At 37.6% G+C, this 17,168-nt stretch overlaps 1 protein-coding gene across 4 annotated transcripts in view; it reads left to right on the top strand.

Moving 5' to 3' along the window:
• The window catches only part of UBR2 (ubiquitin protein ligase E3 component n-recognin 2), a 54,178-nt gene extending 42,802 nt beyond the window's left edge, over positions 1-11,376 (top strand). For all 4 annotated transcript variants that reach the window (XM_071739539.1, XM_071739538.1, XM_071739540.1 and 1 more), the window contains exons 37-47: positions 230-326; positions 2,371-2,438; positions 2,912-3,047; positions 3,669-3,759; positions 4,267-4,397; positions 5,013-5,121; positions 5,652-5,708; positions 7,168-7,245; positions 7,536-7,706; positions 8,404-8,505; positions 9,096-11,376. In XM_071739539.1, the coding sequence (XP_071595640.1) occupies positions 230-326; positions 2,371-2,438; positions 2,912-3,047; positions 3,669-3,759; positions 4,267-4,397; positions 5,013-5,121; positions 5,652-5,708; positions 7,168-7,245; positions 7,536-7,706; positions 8,404-8,505; positions 9,096-9,237 (1,182 nt within the window). In that variant the 3' untranslated portion in view covers positions 9,238-11,376. The remainder of the gene's footprint in view (positions 1-229; positions 327-2,370; positions 2,439-2,911; positions 3,048-3,668; positions 3,760-4,266; positions 4,398-5,012; positions 5,122-5,651; positions 5,709-7,167; positions 7,246-7,535; positions 7,707-8,403; positions 8,506-9,095) is intronic.
• Positions 11,377-17,168: the final 5,792 nt, after the last annotated feature.

Raw genomic sequence — 17,168 nt, 5'->3', positions numbered from 1 at the left:
TTTTAATAAATCTATAGTAAGGCTGAGGTTTTTCTTGTTAACATTCAAAATAAGAATACTGAAGGGAACTTTTGTATAAACAGAAATTTCTTTGTCATTGACACTCAAACTGCTACCCTAAGCTGCAGCTGAGAGGCCTGAAAATAATGCCCTAAGTCAAAAGATCTTTGCATACTGAGAAACTTTAACTGCAGAAGTGCCTTTTTTTTTTTCTTCTTTGTTTTTAAAGGATGACTGCCTTACATCATTAACAAGATTTGCTGCAGCTCACTGGACAGTTTCGTCTCTTTCAGCAGTACAGGGTCACTTTTGTACTCTCCTAGCGTGTAAGTTTCTCTTCTTTACAAAGATGCAGATGTAGAAAGATGCTTACAGAATGTTTGTTAGCTTTGGTTATGAGAAGACTCTTTTCTGTAGTGGTGCTAAGTAATAGACCAAGAGCTGGTATTTTTATGTGTGTAGCTATATGTATTTCATCATGAAGTGGGAAAAAAGATTTCTTTTGGTCTGCAGTTCCAAGATGCATTTCAAAGGAAGCATTTCTGCTTTTAGAAGGGTACTTAGAGCAAAGGAGAAGGAAGCATGGTCCTTCAGAAAAGAAGAGGGATACTCTGAAACTTGGAAGAAGAGCAAATTGAGATTGATATAGAGTTGAAAGAAAATAAAGTATTTGCAGAGGTCTGTAATATATCTTCAAACTTCTCATCCCTTGAAAAGTAGGACCTGTGATAACACACTTACTAGGTAATGTCATATGTTGAGAATTTTAATAAGAACAACCAAAATGTTCCAAGCTTGAAGCATTTGCAGATAGCTGAAAAGTGGGGAGTTCAGGCTAATGCTGCAACTAAACTTCAGAAGGCCTACTCTGAAAAGGTATTAAAAATGGGATAATTTTAATATTTACAGTCAGTAGAGCAGGGAAACTTTTAAAATGCATTCATATACTGTAATTACTAGAAAAAATGATACCACCTACTTAAGCAAACAGCTGGCAGCTTTATAGGGAAGAACGTAATTGACAACAGTTTGTAGCAGTAATGATTGAGTCATTTTCTATTTGAAGCAGTAGGAAAAATGTAGATGGATAATTGGCTAGAACTTTGTAGTATATGGTGTTCTGCATCATTTGGATTTTCTTGAAAATTTGAGTCAATGTTTCTTCAAAGCTCTTCTTCCCTCCAGCTTTCAGAAGCAACTGCATTGCTTTTATTTTTATTAAGAAAAAGTGTGGTTTTATTTTTCAAGGCTAGGAATGAGGAACATTATCAGCCCTTGATCTGTTAGTATTCTATGAACTCTTTGTACATAAAGATAAGTTATTGAACAAAAGTTTTGTTTTGGAAGTCCCTTGCTTTGGTCACATTTTTTCTAGGAGCATTTTTCAAACTTCTGGGTTGAATTCTGTGACTGAAGTAAAAACATTTTAAAATCTGAGTGGCAGTGAAATGTTTGCTAATAGAAAGGGCTTCAAAGTGCCATAGATCTCTGCTGTTAATTCTTTGGCCAACAAGACAGCAGCCTTCAGCTGAAGTATTTTTAAGTTATTATGATGAAACTATTTTTTACTGTGCTTATAGCTACATTTTAATGCAGTTTAAATTCTTTTGTTGTAAATCAGATTTTACTGCTTGGGGAAAAGAAGCTTGCAACAGCACCTTGATTGTTTTAAATACACCATAGCCTTTTCAAGACACTTCCTCTGTGTTAACTTTTAGATGGAGCTTATGCCATTACTTGGAATTTTTAAGTGTGTGAATTTCTGTTGTCATCTGAAGTGATTTAGTTAATACTTTGTGGTTGAATGAATGAATGTGAATGCTACAGAGATGGAGAGACCAATACCTATCTCTTTCTTAATTAGAGATATGATTAATTTTAAGAGACTCTTTAGCATTTTTGAGTCAAAAGCAAATGAGTTGTGATGCAAATTTAGGGAACCTTATAAAGCTAAGCCTATTGCAAAGTTTTCCTTTGAGCATCTGTCCAATAGACAGCAAGTAATGTTTCTGTTTAGTCACTACTGCTGGTGTTTATTTCTAGATCAGTTTGAGATGCTATCTCATTTTATCTTGCACTGGAAACCTAAGTGATGAAAGAAAGTCACTATGGGAGTAGTGAATGGCAGGACTTCTTTGTAGTTATTTTGGGTTTGTTTCATTTCAGTAGAGTATAGTAAAGTAGGTGAGAGTCTTTTCCATTCCTGTTGAACAACTCTTGAAATTACACCTTTCAGGACAAACCAGGTACATTTGTAGTTTAGCATATAAACCAGAGGGATGGCTCTCATTTTGTAACTGAAATACACTAAAATCTCTCTGTATATTAATATTCAATTAATAAATTTATTTTTCTCTCTAAAATACTCAGCACTGGTGCCTAATGAAAAAAATGGAAATGTTCCCTGCATACTTGATATTGACATGTTCCATTTATTGGTAAGTATTCCATAATATATATATTAATGATGTTTTGATCCAGTAGTCACTATGTCAAAACTTCATTGAGAACTTTCTCTTCGCTCTGGGTTAAGAACCTTTCAAAATGTTCAGATTTTTAGTATTTTTTTACTACTTAATACGATTCAATTTGCAAGTATTTTATCTATAAATAAAATTAGGAGTAAAATGAGCCAGTGTGTATATTCTTTGGATGTTAAAAACAAACCAAAAAACCAAAACCACCTCTCTTCCCAACAAACCACAAACAAAAAATAGCAATACCACACCCCACAACCAAACAGACACCCCAAAAACCCTTAATCGTTGTTCCCTGAAATAATGACTGGAAGAGTAAGTTTAAAATTAGCTTCATGACGATGCCTTTGAAAGATGTCATTGCAACATGAGCAGAAAAAATGGGAAGATAAAAATGAAAAGGCATATACCAGCTTTCTTGTTTTCTTTTACAGGTAAGCTTGGTGCTCTCTTTCCCTGCCATACATTGTCAGGATTTTTCAGGGGTTAGTCTTGGCACTGGAGATCTTCACCTGTTTCATCTTGTCACTATGGCACACATAATACAAATTTTACTTACCTCATCAACAGGTAATGCCTCTTTCTTTCACCTTTTATTGAAATGGTTCTTCAAATCTGTACTTGGAAAACACTTCAAGTGCTATTGGTAAATGTATGCAGTGGTAAAATAAAATTGCTGGTGCTCTCTCTTTCAACCCATTGAAAGTATTGATAAATTGTACTCATGGAAATTCAGTCCTTTGTCTTTATTGCTTAACACTGGAGGGGTTTTGGAGCATGGCTAGTCACAAATTCTTACTTTCCAGCTAATGCTGTAGTTCCTGCAAGTGTTTTTTGTGGAGACTTGTCTCAGACATTGCATGATGAATAAGTTGCAGTTAGTGAAATAAGGAATCCCTATATATATTCTGGCAAGAGGAACTGGCTGAGGTGTAGTGTGCTAAAAGTAGAGAACTACAGGTAAGGATATTAAGAAACCCAACCAATCAAACAGTAAACCAACACCTTGCTGGAGCTGACAATAGCATAAACTTACCATGTAGGATGTGCAGCAGAAAACTTTTTTCCAGTACCTCCAGTACAGGGGAATATTTAAATTACTTTTGGCTGCTCTCTCAAAACTTGGAAAATTACATACTTGCTGTGTAAATAAATATATAAGCTGCAACTTGTTTTTTCTTTCTTCTTCAGAAGAGAATGGCATGGATCAAGAAAATGCTAACAGTGAAGAGGAAGTGGCTGTGCTTACACTCTATAAATTTCTTTGCCAGTGTACAGGAAGGTAAAAAGGGTGATCTTTTGATAAATTTTGTATTATTTTCTCCTTCCTGGACTTAGTATTTACTACTGACCAAGTTCCATATACTAATACTGTCAAAGGTTATACTTTTAACTTGCAACTCTTCCATCATTTTACTTATCCACTAATTCTAGTTAGAATTTTCAAGTAACTATTGCTATAAATTCCTCTAGTTTTGCTCATGAAGATTATCCTCTGGAACAATGTTTTTAGCCAGACTGAAAATGTATAGAATCTGGATTTGACAGTGTTTGTGTACAGAAGACTTACTAGGATATGAACTGGCTATGGAAAATTTTCCTTAGTTTACTGTTGCATGAAACTCTTTCATTATTTTTCTTGTAATTAGCTTTGAAATAAATGCTTTGCATAGTGTTTGTTTCAACTGAAGCCAGTAATTTGCTATGAAGTATGTTTGAAGATTTACTGAATACACCTTTCAGACTGAAATGGTGAAATAAAAGCAAAATTTTATTGTGTTTTCTTAAGTGCCTTGAAAGAAATTTCCTCAGGCTGGCACCTGTGGAGGAATCTAAAAGCTGGAATCATGCCTTTCCTGAGATGTTCTGCTTTGTTTTTCCATTATTTAAATGGAGTCCCAGCACCCTCAGAAGTTCAAGGTACTGTCTGCTTTGTATTACATCAGGTTTTCAAAAGATAAAGACATTTATAGGCAAAATAAATTACATTTGAACTCTGTTTTTTTGAAGCAGCAGAATGAACTAATATGGGTTTGTTACCAGTGCTGAATTATATCAGCTACAGAAGGTGTAGCTGTGATATGATGCTACATGCTTAAGCATTTCAGCACAAAGAAGCCCAAACAAACTTCTGTATTTCTGGGGCTGTGGTGTATTTCACTGGTGTGCTGTAACTGATCACCTGGCTGTGTGTCATGGGCTGCAGGGAGCACAAAGCAGCCATTTAATGGGTGACATTAAAATGAAGACATACCAAGTTATAAAAACCACAGAGCAGTCTGATGTGGTTCTTATATGACCCAGGCTTGAAACATGCTTAGAGGGGAAGTTTGAGGAAAATTGCTTCTCATTTCTGTCAGGTTTCCAACATATCTGGTGCCTTTACTAATACCTTCATACTTCATACCACATTTCAGGTGTAGGGGAATCCACTTGGAAAAAAAAAAAAGCTGTCTCATTTAGGGCTGCATTTCATGTATTGTCATTAATATAATTTGAAAAACTGCAATTATAAAAATTTATTTTTTTTTACAGTAAGTGGAACAAACCAGTTTGAACACTTATGTAGCTATCTTTCCTTGCCAAACAACCTCACTTGCCTTTTTCAAGAAAATAGTGAGGTTATGAACACGTTAATAGAAAGGTAAGTTGTGTTCTTATGGTTAGTTTAAATATAATAATAAACTGTGCACAAGATAATTGGTATAAGCATTATCCCCCAAGAGCACATGGAAATAAATAGTAGACTTTGAAAAGCATTTGCAAAGGAAATGTTTTTAAAAAATCATAGAATATTTTGGTTTGGAAATTACCATAAAGATCCTGTGGTTCCAGCTCCCCTGCCATGGGCAGGGACACCTCCCACTAGACCAGGTTGCTCCAAGCCACATCCAACCTGACATTGAACACTTCCTGGGAGTGGACAGCTGTAACTTCCCTGGGTCACCTGTGCAAGTGTGTCACCATCCTAATAGTAAAGAATTTCTTCCTACTAACCTAAATCTGCCCTCTTCCAGTTCAAACCCATTATAATAACAAAATAATCTTGAATAAATTATTTTGTTATTCTAATGAAGGTTGTTGAATAAATGTACTTTGGAGTTTTTAACTTATTTATTTTTAGAAAGTATCATCCATTGAAGTTGAAAGACTTTTTTTTTTTCTTTCTTGTAGTTGGTGTAGTAACAATGAAGTAAAAAGATATCTTGAAGGCAAGAGACATGCTATCAGGTAAGCATGGAGATGTTTTAAAGCTAGAATTTAAGAGGGGGTAGAAACTTTAATGTTATACTTTTCTCTGAATATTTTTAAAGTATATTTTTAATAACATAGGATCAGTTCTATATTGAATAGCAAAAATATTAGGGGACAAGCAGAGATTTTTTGAATTTTGTAAGAGCAGTGAAATACTGCTTAAATTATTAGATTTTAAAGGTGAAGTTAAGTATTACAGTTCTGTTTAGACTGATCTACAGTAATCAGAAGCCATAACGTTTCTTCTTGTTTCCTATAGTAGATTTGTACCTTCTGATTCCAAAGGTGCACTGTGTTGTTTAAGAATATCAGGCATTGCAGAGCTTTTTAGAGAATCCAAATTCTTCAGTGAAATCAACACCAAGTCAATTCCTACAAAGAGCATTTGCTTTTCTTATATTTCTACTTCCTAGGAAGTTATTTTGTATTCAGAACACGTTTAATGCTTAATGGGCAAAGAAAAGTGTTTAGGATACTTTTTTTGTGGAAGCTAGGTAAAAATAGTGGTTATCAATTATCCAAATAATGATAGATGTATTTTAATGACAGCACTGTGTACCTCAGATGTATCTCTGCATCTTAATCTCCTGTGCCATGTGTGTAAAGTCAGTCTTTCGATGTTGTACATACAACATGGCTAAGTGACAAATAAAAATTAATTACTTCATCTCATAAATATCAGGCTATTTACAGACTGTCTTAAACAGGAAGAGTGGTCTTGACTGCACGGTTGTTTTCCTGTTATGTGTTGTTGGGATTTTTTTTCTGTGTTTCATTTGCTGATTCTTCACTGTTCTTCCAAAGATTGTCCAAATTTACAGTGGTATTTTTCCCTCAGCATATTCTTGATCATTGATTCCCTCACAAACCTCTATTTGCATTTCATAGTCTGTGTTATTCCTAGAGTTGAAGGTTATTAAAATGTAGTGCATAGCATCTGCAAAAAATACCCTTTTTATTTCGAAATGTATAAAGATTTGCTGTTATATAGGTCCTTTTCACTGCACAAATATTTCATTTTCTTTAGGATACAAATTCTGTGGACTTGGGTGTCTGAGTGGTTTCCATTCAATATTAATAAGCAAAAGGGTAATGGAGCAGAACAAATGTTCAGTAAAATCTGTGGTGACATCATGAGGCTTTGCTAAAAGTTTACATATGACATGTATTTTTCTGATTTTTCTGCCTATCCATTTTCCCAAATTCATAAAAAAATGTAACTAAGACAACTGGAGGTGCTCTGCCTGAAAGGTGTTGGTGGTTCCTTTTTTATGTGCTGCCGTTTTACTCTATGAATGGCACAGAAGAAGAAAACTCGAAAAAATTAATTATTCACAGGTGCTGTTGAGACAAGTCAGGAAAACATGAATGAGGTGGAAATCACTGTATATTACTCATTAAAATATGAATGGTTATCTTGATTGCTTTATTCTAGCTATGCAAGAGAATCCAACAAACTGATAGACCTTCCAGATGACTACAGCTGCCTCATTAACCAAGCATCCAATTTCTCGTAAGTTGTGTGCAATTATAGAGAGGTCCCCTGCAGTCTTATGCTTCTTTTGATGAACTGGGAAACCTTTAACCTGAAAGCCTCAGAAAGATGTTTGTAGAATCAGAAAGTTAATGGCACATGCTGATTGTTATCCTTTTCAGCAAAACTGCCATGTATTTCAGTGAAATAAACACTGCAGGAATCCGTGTAACTCTTAACTGCATAAATGTTCATGTTTCTTAGGTAGCATCCAGAGTTAATATATGTAATTAATTTTTTTTTTTTTTTTTTTTTTTGCTTAACAAAAGGTGTCCAAAATCAGGTGGTGATAAAAGCAGAGCCCCAACATTGTGCCTTGTGTGTGGGACCATGCTGTGTTCTCAGAGTTACTGTTGTCAAACTGAATTAGAAGGAGAAGATGTTGGAGCCTGTACTGCACATACATACACCTGTGGTTCTGGAGTGGGCATATTCCTTAGGTGAGGAACTGGACACCTCTACTTACATTGCTAGATTAGATGGTGTGTGTGGACATGAAATGTGTAGTTCCATAAATGTAATCATAGGGGTGGTTTGTAAAGGCATTGGTTTGTTAATAACAGTATTGTCTGAAGACTAGAGTGTGTTCATCTTCCTTATATGTTGGTATAAGTTTCAGAGGTTGTTTCTATGAAGATTAAGGTATCATATAAAAAGTGAATTTCATTTTAAAGTGAATGACTTTTTTTCTGTGTGCTTATTTTCACTCAAGTTTTACAAAACAATAAAGGTAAATACCTTGATTTTGTCGTCATTGCTGCTGCTGTTGAAAACACGAAAATTCATTGTAGTTGTCTTCCTGCATACAGGAAAACGTTAGATAATGTCTATTTTCACTTTGGCAAAGGCTGGTGAGAAGTGAAATTGTTTTGATTTCTTGCTGTGGTTGTGCTGAGTATTTTATAGAGGTTGAAAATAATATGACATGAAACTATATTGTTCTTAACTGCTGCTGAGGAGTTACAAGAGGAAAAGGATAAGATCTTTAGTTTTAAAAACCAAAAGAACCATTAAAGTTCTATACATGCAGATTGTACAAAATTGAAGTAGGTGTGAATGGAAAAACAGTACCTGTAAAAATAGGAGAAACAGTTAATCTGAAAATCAGTATGTAAAATCTTCTCTGTTTCCCTCTAGAGTACGAGAATGTCAGGTGCTATTTTTAGCTGGAAAAACAAAGGGCTGCTTTTATCCTCCTCCTTATCTTGATGATTACGGAGAGACAGACCAGGGACTCAGGTAAAGATTTAAAAAATACCTTTTAAAGACAGGAATTCTAAAGCTATCTGGTTCGTAAAATGCACTTGCTTGGTTAGATTTTCATTTTCATGATTTAGGTAATACTATATTTTGATATTGCTGTTGCATCTAATATATTCAAACATTTTAATGCTAATATGTGTTCTTTTGTTAAAAAAATTGAGTGGAAGATTTTTCTCAGGTTATAAACAGGTGTCTTGAGGTGTAAAAACCTGAATCTGTGAAGTTGCCTAGAAAGTAAAGCTGAAATTTTTTTTTTATATAATGCGTTTATTTTTATAATCTATGGTAATTTAATACCAAGTGAAAATACTATGAGGTGATCTTATTAATGTGGTAGTTCTTTGTCTTAGCTCCTATCTGCTTCCTCTGAGAGTGGGGGACCAGGCAAGGTAGCACTCCAGTTTACTATTCAAAATATATGTTGGTTTGTTCTGGCATGGAAATACTGTTAAATGATTATCTAAATATTTTAGTATTTCAGTGGGTCAGCTGACATTTAATATGCTGAGTGCTTGTGCTCGTTTGCTTTGTTTTATCATCCCTGATACGTATTATCTCCTTTTCAGACGTGGGAATCCCTTACATCTGTGCAAAGAACGATTTAAAAAGATTCAAAAACTCTGGCAGCAACACAGTATCACAGAGGAAATTGGACATGCACAAGAAGCAAATCAAACACTAAGTGGCATTGATTGGCAGCATTTATAGTGGTTATCTGCTGAAGACTGGAACTTTATTAAGCTTTTTGTAATTCAGTAAGCTTTTCAAAGGAGGGATTAGGAAAAAAGTCTGAGGGGAAAAAAAAACAACAGCAGCAAACCCTGTCCTGCTATTTAATCTTTGTTTTACAATGTATTTCATAAAGATACCAGTTAACATTAATCAAGTAAACTTCTTTCTATGTAAGCAAGTTTTATTAGTCATATAATTTGCACTGTGCTTCCTTCACAGAAATGTCTTGGGTTATAAACCTGGGAAAATGAACTTGAGTTTCTGATAAAAAAAAAAAAAAAAAAAAAAAAAAAGTGACTCTTTTTGGAAGTCTGACTATGATTTTTCTTACGAACTGCAAGAGAAAGACTGCTGAAACAGAAACTAGATAGAGCACAATTACAGATTGTGTTTTGCCCCTTGCTAGTAATCTGAGCCATTTTATTTATTATTCTGCATTTTAATACTTAAGCTGTGTGTACATGCAATGGAACGAAGTAAGGAAGCAAGTAATACAGCACCTGGATCTTTCTGTCTGCATCGATGGATAATTCACACTTTCACTTGGTGTATCAGCAACGGTTTTGTCATTTGTACTCTTGCAGCTTTCTTGCTTCCAGTTGTTTTTTAACTAAAAAACCTTAACACTAGCTTTACAAGCAAAATAATTTAATTTAAAGCTTTTTCCAGAGCATTGCACTCCTTAGAATTATGTAGTTTGTAATTTGAATTTAGCTGGGAAACCCTCTCACTTTCACTTATGTGATTGGTTATTGGTATTCAAGGGTTGACATTGTGCTTTAGAAGATACTTTAAGGAAAAAAAATATGTAACATGTCATGAAAACTAATTTTATCTTAATTTGCAGAAGCACAGAGGATATTTTCTTCAATTTGGTTAACAACTTTTAAGGTGCAAATCCCACCTCTTTTTTGCTGCAGACAAATGGAAGGGTTTCTTCTGGCTTTGAAGGGCCGCAATCACACTGCTCACATTTTTCTTGATTCATTTTTTTCTGTTGTCCCATCAAGTATATTTACTTTTTGGCTTGATTTAAAGCTCTGTAAAGATGTTTGCATATAGTATATTTTATAAATATATTCTATAACTGCGCAGATTTGCACTTGATATAAGGGTGCCTGAAGGCAGTGAGTTTTCTAGCTGTATGTAATTAGACCACCAAGGTGTCTCTAAAAAGTGACATTGTGCTTATTGATTTAAAATAAAATCCATTACCTTTATCTTCTGACAAATTAGTAAAATCCTAATTTACGTAGTTCTCTTTCCTTACTAATCTGTGGTTCTTTTAGTTAAGGCTTTCTTTCTGACTATGTCTTCAGCCCAGATAAGCAGTCCCCTTAGTGTCTGCCATGTCTTCAGTTCCACTTGGTCTGACGGAATTGTTTCTATTTTTACAGATTTAATGTTTCAGATAAATTTTGTATATTCATGGTGTACAGGACGATTTTTCAGACATTCAGTAACAGTATTGCGTGAAGATGTGAACTATGAAATAAAGAAACTTGGCCAATGCTGATTTCCTTTTCTTAAATAGAGTATGGACGACTCTTGTGTCTACTACCTGTTGTAGTTGTCACTTTTTACCAAGAGACATGAAGAAGTTGCAGGAAAAAAATTACAGTAGTGCTTCATCTCTGCCTTCCCCTACTTAAGTTGGTTGATATTTCAATGATACTCTGTGCATGGTACTTGAAAAATCACACTTAATGTGATGTTACGATTCCTTTGCAGAGAATTTTGCTTCTTAAGCTGTGCCACAATTTCAAATAATGTGTAACCAAACTCAACAGCTCTTTTCCTGTAAGCATAATATTAAAAAATTAATTATGATACTGACAGATTTCTCTGTGCAAAGCAAGTTACTGACAGCAAGAATATTTTTTTTTCTCTGTGATCAGAGTTGGAGACTACAACCTTGAATAAGTTGGTAAAATCATGACCACAATTAATTGTGAAGTACACAATTTATCATTTTTTGCAAGTTTAGTCACTCTTTACTCAAGACTTCTAATTTCTGATTTGGTTTGCATGTATTTATATTAATGTAGAAATATTTGTAAATATAATGTTTCAATATCAGGGAAATAATATCTGTAATAAATTGGCTATAACTAATATTGTGGATTACGTGTACAATCTACAATGTATTATATGTTTGGGGCTGGGGGGGAAACAACAACAAAAAGCTACAAAATTCCCAAATCAGAAACCATCACAAGAGAAACCAGAACAAGGCTGAAAGCATCAAATAAATGCTTTTGGTGTTCACAAAATGTTGTTTGTAGAATTTTGCTGAGCTTTTTCCTTCAAGTGTGTCACCTTGTTAATCACAAGCTAACAGAAATACCTGGATGTGCAACATCTGCAATTCCCTGGCTAAAAATGTAAGATGATTATATTATTAGTGTCATTTGCTTCAGTTAGCTAAACCTTTCCTGACCTCTCCCAAAAAGTCTAATAATCTTCTTAAGGGATTTAAAATTATATTTTATAACGGGGTGAGGGTAGAGCTTCATATTAGTAATGTATTTTACTCGCTTCCTTCTTCAATTTACCACTTTGTACTCTCCCCAGTGTGCCATTTATGGCTCTCTTTCTTACTACACAAGTGTGGCCACACAGACCTTCTTTCCTTTTACTTTTGTTGTGACACCTTACCAGCTCTCAGGCTCCAGCCATGGCATCTCCTTAAAGTGCGTTTCAGTTTATGCTGAAATGACTTCATGTTTCGTTTAGAATCTGCATCACTGTGATCATTTTCTCCCCTACTTCTAAATGTGTAGAGGAGAAACGGTGCTCAACTTAATGGGAAAGTACCTGCAGCACAAAAATCCCAGCCATCTTCCTTTCGGGAAGATTGAACTGCACAAGGGGAGTTGCATCTCAGATCCCTTCATAGTAGGGTCCTGTTACGATGCAGCTGAGTATGGTGTCCTGCCTCCCTTTGGCCATAGACTCCCCTTCCCTGCTCCATTCTAGGAATTTGTCTTTGGCAAGAGGTGGTGGCTCTGTATTTCCATCCCACTGCTGAATTTATTGATTGAGTGTATGAATTGTAATCATTGCGTTTAATATATGACAGTATTAAGTAGTTTTGGCTTGAATAAAAGCCCCTGGGGAATGCCACTTGAAACTACTTGGTGTCCAAATGTTCCTTGCTGCCCTCCGAGCCTGAAAATCCAGCCAGGATTTTGTCTGCCTTGCCATCTCCTCAGGTTGTTTATGAGGATGTTTTCTGAAATCATGCTGAAAGTTTTTCTAAAGAAAGACATCTACAGTGCAGGGTGTGTTTACAGCAACTTTCATATATTGAGAAGAAAAAGGGGAGTAGGCCTTTAAACAAACCTAACATTTGTATGATTTTGTGCATGGCCAGGGTAGGGGAGGCCATCTTTGATAACCGTAACAAGGGTTATTGGGTTCATCTTTGGGGCTTCTATGGATCTTCTGCTCTTAATATTTTTGTATTGCAATGTGCTCTGCTTTTGGTGAGCCAGGACCATTACCTGGCAGGCATGGGAGGGTGTCCTCTTTGTGTCTTAATTGTCAATAGGAGGCATCCACTTCACCTGCCATTAGCAGTTCAGTTCTCAGCTCTGTGGGGTGAGTTTCCCAGAGCCCCTGTATAGAGAAGACTGGAGAGTTTGTGGGGAAAACACTGGATGAAGTGGTTACCAAGGTTTGCCTTCTGTGGCAATGCTTATGGGCACTTGGGGAACAACTTCCAGGGAGGCTGCCAACCACACCTCTGCATACAGAGCTCACATGTCACCACCTGACTGCCTCTTTCTCTGAGTAAGTGGTTCAGGTTGTATGGTACTGCATGGTACTTATCCTCGGGGGAATCACACAGAAAGGTTGCTTATCAGTGATGGAAAGTGTGACAGGTAAGTTGTCTTTAGGGAAATGTCTCTTCTAACCATGAATATTTTTTTTCCTGTGGATTTGAACATTCAAAGAATGGGAAGGAATAGAGTTGGCTTCTCATTTTGGGAGCCCTGTTAGGGCAAAGGTGGGAAGTCCCACAGTGAAAACGCTGCAAACAGGTTTTGCTGAGTCATAAAAGTATCCATGGCTTTGAGACTTATCTGCTGGGACTGCAGCAAGAGCAGATGCTGAAGGCAGCTCTGGAGCATGGAAGCGTGTTCAGGAGCTGGAGCCTCCCTGCTGCCAGCCAGCAGTGCCCATTTGGGCACTCATAGTCTTGGGAGTTTGCTGTCATGAACATTTGAATTGCTGGGTCAGGGACAGTGAATGTTATGTGAATGGTTGGGGATCCCAGGTTTGACAGGCTCTTGAAAAAGTCAGTGCTTGCGCCCAGACAGCTCTGGGAGTTGATCCACTGGAAAGAACTCTTGAGGCCTGACTGAAAGTCCCACAGAGCTGTGCTCTTCAGACTGATAGGCAGGTTGGTTTTTTTTCCAGTAAGTGTGGTGGCAGCTTTTATTGTTCTCTTTATTTTATTCCAAGGTTAATAGTGGTCAGAAGAAATAGCAATTCCTTGTTCTCTTCTGTGAGGGTCAGCTCAGTGTCCAGCTGCTAGTACAGGTGCAAGTCCCATGTAACTATGGAGCTAGTTTTGTCAAGGTCAATTTTTACCTTCTACTAATTAGAACATATTTTGTTAAATATGTTACAGGCTGATACAGGAATGTAAGATAAAGTAGAATAGTTGAGACGTTTACAAAGCAGGGTCTTGTGAATGTGAGATGCTGAAAGTTTGTTGTAACCCTCTAATTGGGTAGGGGGAGTGCTTCCAGGTGTGTGCAAATGCAGTTTCTCACTGGCCCAAAGAAGTGGCCATCTGTGATGATAGACTGAAGACTCGTACTAATGATCCTGTTGTTTCAGCTTGAGGCCTTATGGAAGGGCACGATGCTCTTATTTTATTTAAATTTCTAAGTTCCCTGTATCATCCCACACACTGAACCCCAAAAGCATGCAGACATGTGTCCAAGTGGTCTGCCCAGGACTATGTGCCACAGAGGACAGGAGCAGTGGCTGCCACATCTTCCCTACATAACCCTTGGCTGGTGACAGCAAAATGTCCTTTCAAAAGGCTTTCTTTTTATACCCACTGGGATTCAGCAGTAACTCATGTTTTGTCTCTGTGTCCTGTTGTTTCTGCTGCTTTTCTCTCTCTCCTGGCAGGAAAACATTAGATGCCCAAATCTTACACCCTAGGTCTTGATGGAGAGATTTGCTAAACACTTCTCTTGGAGAAAAGAGGGAGAGCACGAGGGGTTTCAGCAGAGTGTCGGGAGTAGGAGGTAAGAAATGGCAAGTTCTAATCTTTGTCTCCATGACAGCAATGATTAAATGTTACTTTTTCATCAGTTTATGAATATATAGTTTCACAGTCTCTCTCCAGACAGGGTGAAATCAGAGGTGGTAATTTCCAGATTGTTCTTTACGTAGGATCTTAGAAGGAAATCCAGCCTGGGTAAGTCTGCCCAAGGCAGGGTGGGACTGCTGAGCTCAGGTCAGTGATGGCATCTCTGAAGACCATTGCAGGGTATTTTAGTGACTTGTAAAACCAAGTTGTTGATTTGAAATCAGCCATGTATTTGAGGAGTAATGTGTGGAACATATTTCTGTACTTGCAGTACTCTAAACATGGAGAATGTTAAAATGTGTTAATAAATCAGAGAAAAGGTTGTATAAAAATAGTGAAGGCAGGGAGCTCAGCAATATGTTCACTGGTGTAATTTGCTGGTATCTCCTAACCACAGATGCCTGTGTAGATGGGTAATGTTTTTTCCCCATAAAGATAGCTCCAAGGAGCCTGTATTTTCTTGCAATGATTGTATCAGAGTATTTCGGAATTAATGTGCAACTTGGCAGAATGTATGCAAAAAAAAAAAAAAAAAAAAAAATCTGCAGTAATTGTTGGGCACTCATTTAATGCTATTGAGCTAATCAGGCATCACATCTATGTTGTGTGAATCTTCCCATGTCAAGCTTCGGTTGTGAGTCTTTTCCTAGATAAAATGCTTCCAAAAATTAATTTAATCAATTGTTAGCACTACTTAATCTCAAAAATAATCTGAAGTACTCTAAAGTATAAAAATACAAGCAGTGAATAAATGTAAATTTTAGGATGTAATTGCAATTCTGGAGTGAAAATAAGAAATACTATAATTGTTTAATTTAGATATGCCCACAGCAACATTGTGGGATCTATGTTGTTTCTTCTCTTGATTGATCTTTATAATTAATGAGAATTCATGTGAGTTCGCCTTGCCTTTTTTTGTATTTTCCACCTGTGGTGGTTTGATTTTTATTTTTTTTTTTAGTTTGTTTTTTGTGGTTCTTTCTTGAGTTTGTTGGTTTGTTTTTTGTTTGTTTGCTTATTTTTAACTTTTATATCTTTAGGCTTAGCCTTATTTGTGTGAGAGAAAACACGGGTGTAAATGGGAAAAGTCACACTCATTTGAAAAAATGTTTGTGTAAGGCAGAGGGAGCTGTGCTCCCCTCTGAACAGGTTACTTGGGTGGCTGGGAAGGCAAAAGCCAATTCTTGAAAGGAAAGCTGCCTTGGAGAACTGTGCATGTCTTTGGAGAGGTGAACAAAGTGAGTGATCTCCTTGGAGTCTGCAGGTGCTGATATTCCTGCCTGTCTGGAGAACGGGCTTATGGAAACTCCAGCTGGGAGGGATGATGGTTCTTCGACACTGCTGTATCATCACATGTTTTAAAGTGATTTCTATGGACTTTTTCTCAAGAATTGAAATTGATTTTCACTCTCTTAACAAGACTGTCAGTCTGGGGACTTGTGTGACTCAGACTTAGTGTTTTGGTGTCCTCCTTTCATTACCTCTCCCTGTCCCTCTCCCTCTCTCCCTCTCCCTCTCTCCCTCTCCCTCTTCCTCTCTCCCTCTTCCTCTCTCCCTCTTCCTCTCTCCCTCTTCCTCTCTCCCTCTTCCTCTCTCCCTCTTCCTCTCTTCCTCTCTCCCTCTCCTTCTCTCCCTCTCCCTCTCTCTCTCTTCCTCTCTCCCTCTTCCTCTCTCCCTCTTTCTCTCTCCCTCTCTCCCTCTCCCTCTCTCTCTCTTCCTCTCTCCCTCTTCCTCTCTCCCTCTCTCCCTCTTCCTCTCTCCCTCTTCCTCTCTCCCTCTTCCTCTCTCCCTCTTCCTCTCTCCCTCTTCCTCTCTCCCTCTCCCTCTCTCCCTCTCCCTCTCTTCCTGTCCCTCTCCCTCTCTCCCTCTCCCTCTCTCCCTCTCCCTCTCCCTCTCTCCCTCTCCCTCTCTTCCTGTCCCTCTCCCTCTCTCCCTTTCCCTCTCTCCCTCTCTCCCTCTCCGTCTCTCCCTGTCCCCCTCTCCCTCTCTCTCTCTTCCAGTCCCTCTCCATCTCTCCCTCTCCCTCTCCCTCTTCCTCCTCCTCTCCCTCTCATTTTGGATCATGCTTTACCCAGTTTCAAGTGCCCAAGTCTACCCCATTTATGGTTTGGTATTCTTGCCCCTGCTTTGCCTGGGAATGTGATGTAAAACGTGCAGAGGCTTGGCTGCCTGGTGAAGGGTTGTGACTTCATCAGACAAGGGGCTGCAGCTCTGCCCTGTGGCCCTTGTTTTGCTGAGGTTTTCTGGCACATCTGATCCCTGCACCACCCTTTGCTCTGGAAAAACTGGCTTTGAAAACAAACTCTAGAAATGCACCTCATCATAAACTTCTTAGGTGACTCATGCTGACAGCTTAGCCTTCTTTTTTAGCAGAAACAGTCTCTGGAAAGACTTGTTCTGTGTGTTGCTTTAGAAGGGAGCAGTGGGGCAGGAGGCAGGAGCCCTGCCCATTCCTTCCTCCCCCACCATGGGTGAGGGGGCGACTGCAAAACAGGGCTGCATTCCCTGGGGAAGGATGCTGCAGAAGTTGTGCCAGAAAAATGAGCACCAGGCCAGGGTTTCCTTCCACTCT

The sequence above is a fragment of the Heliangelus exortis genome, chromosome 3 (assembly GCF_036169615.1).
Source record: "Heliangelus exortis chromosome 3, bHelExo1.hap1, whole genome shotgun sequence".
In the NCBI taxonomy this organism is placed as follows: domain Eukaryota; kingdom Metazoa; phylum Chordata; class Aves; order Apodiformes; family Trochilidae; genus Heliangelus; species Heliangelus exortis.
This window is presented reverse-complemented; position numbering and strand designations above follow the sequence as displayed.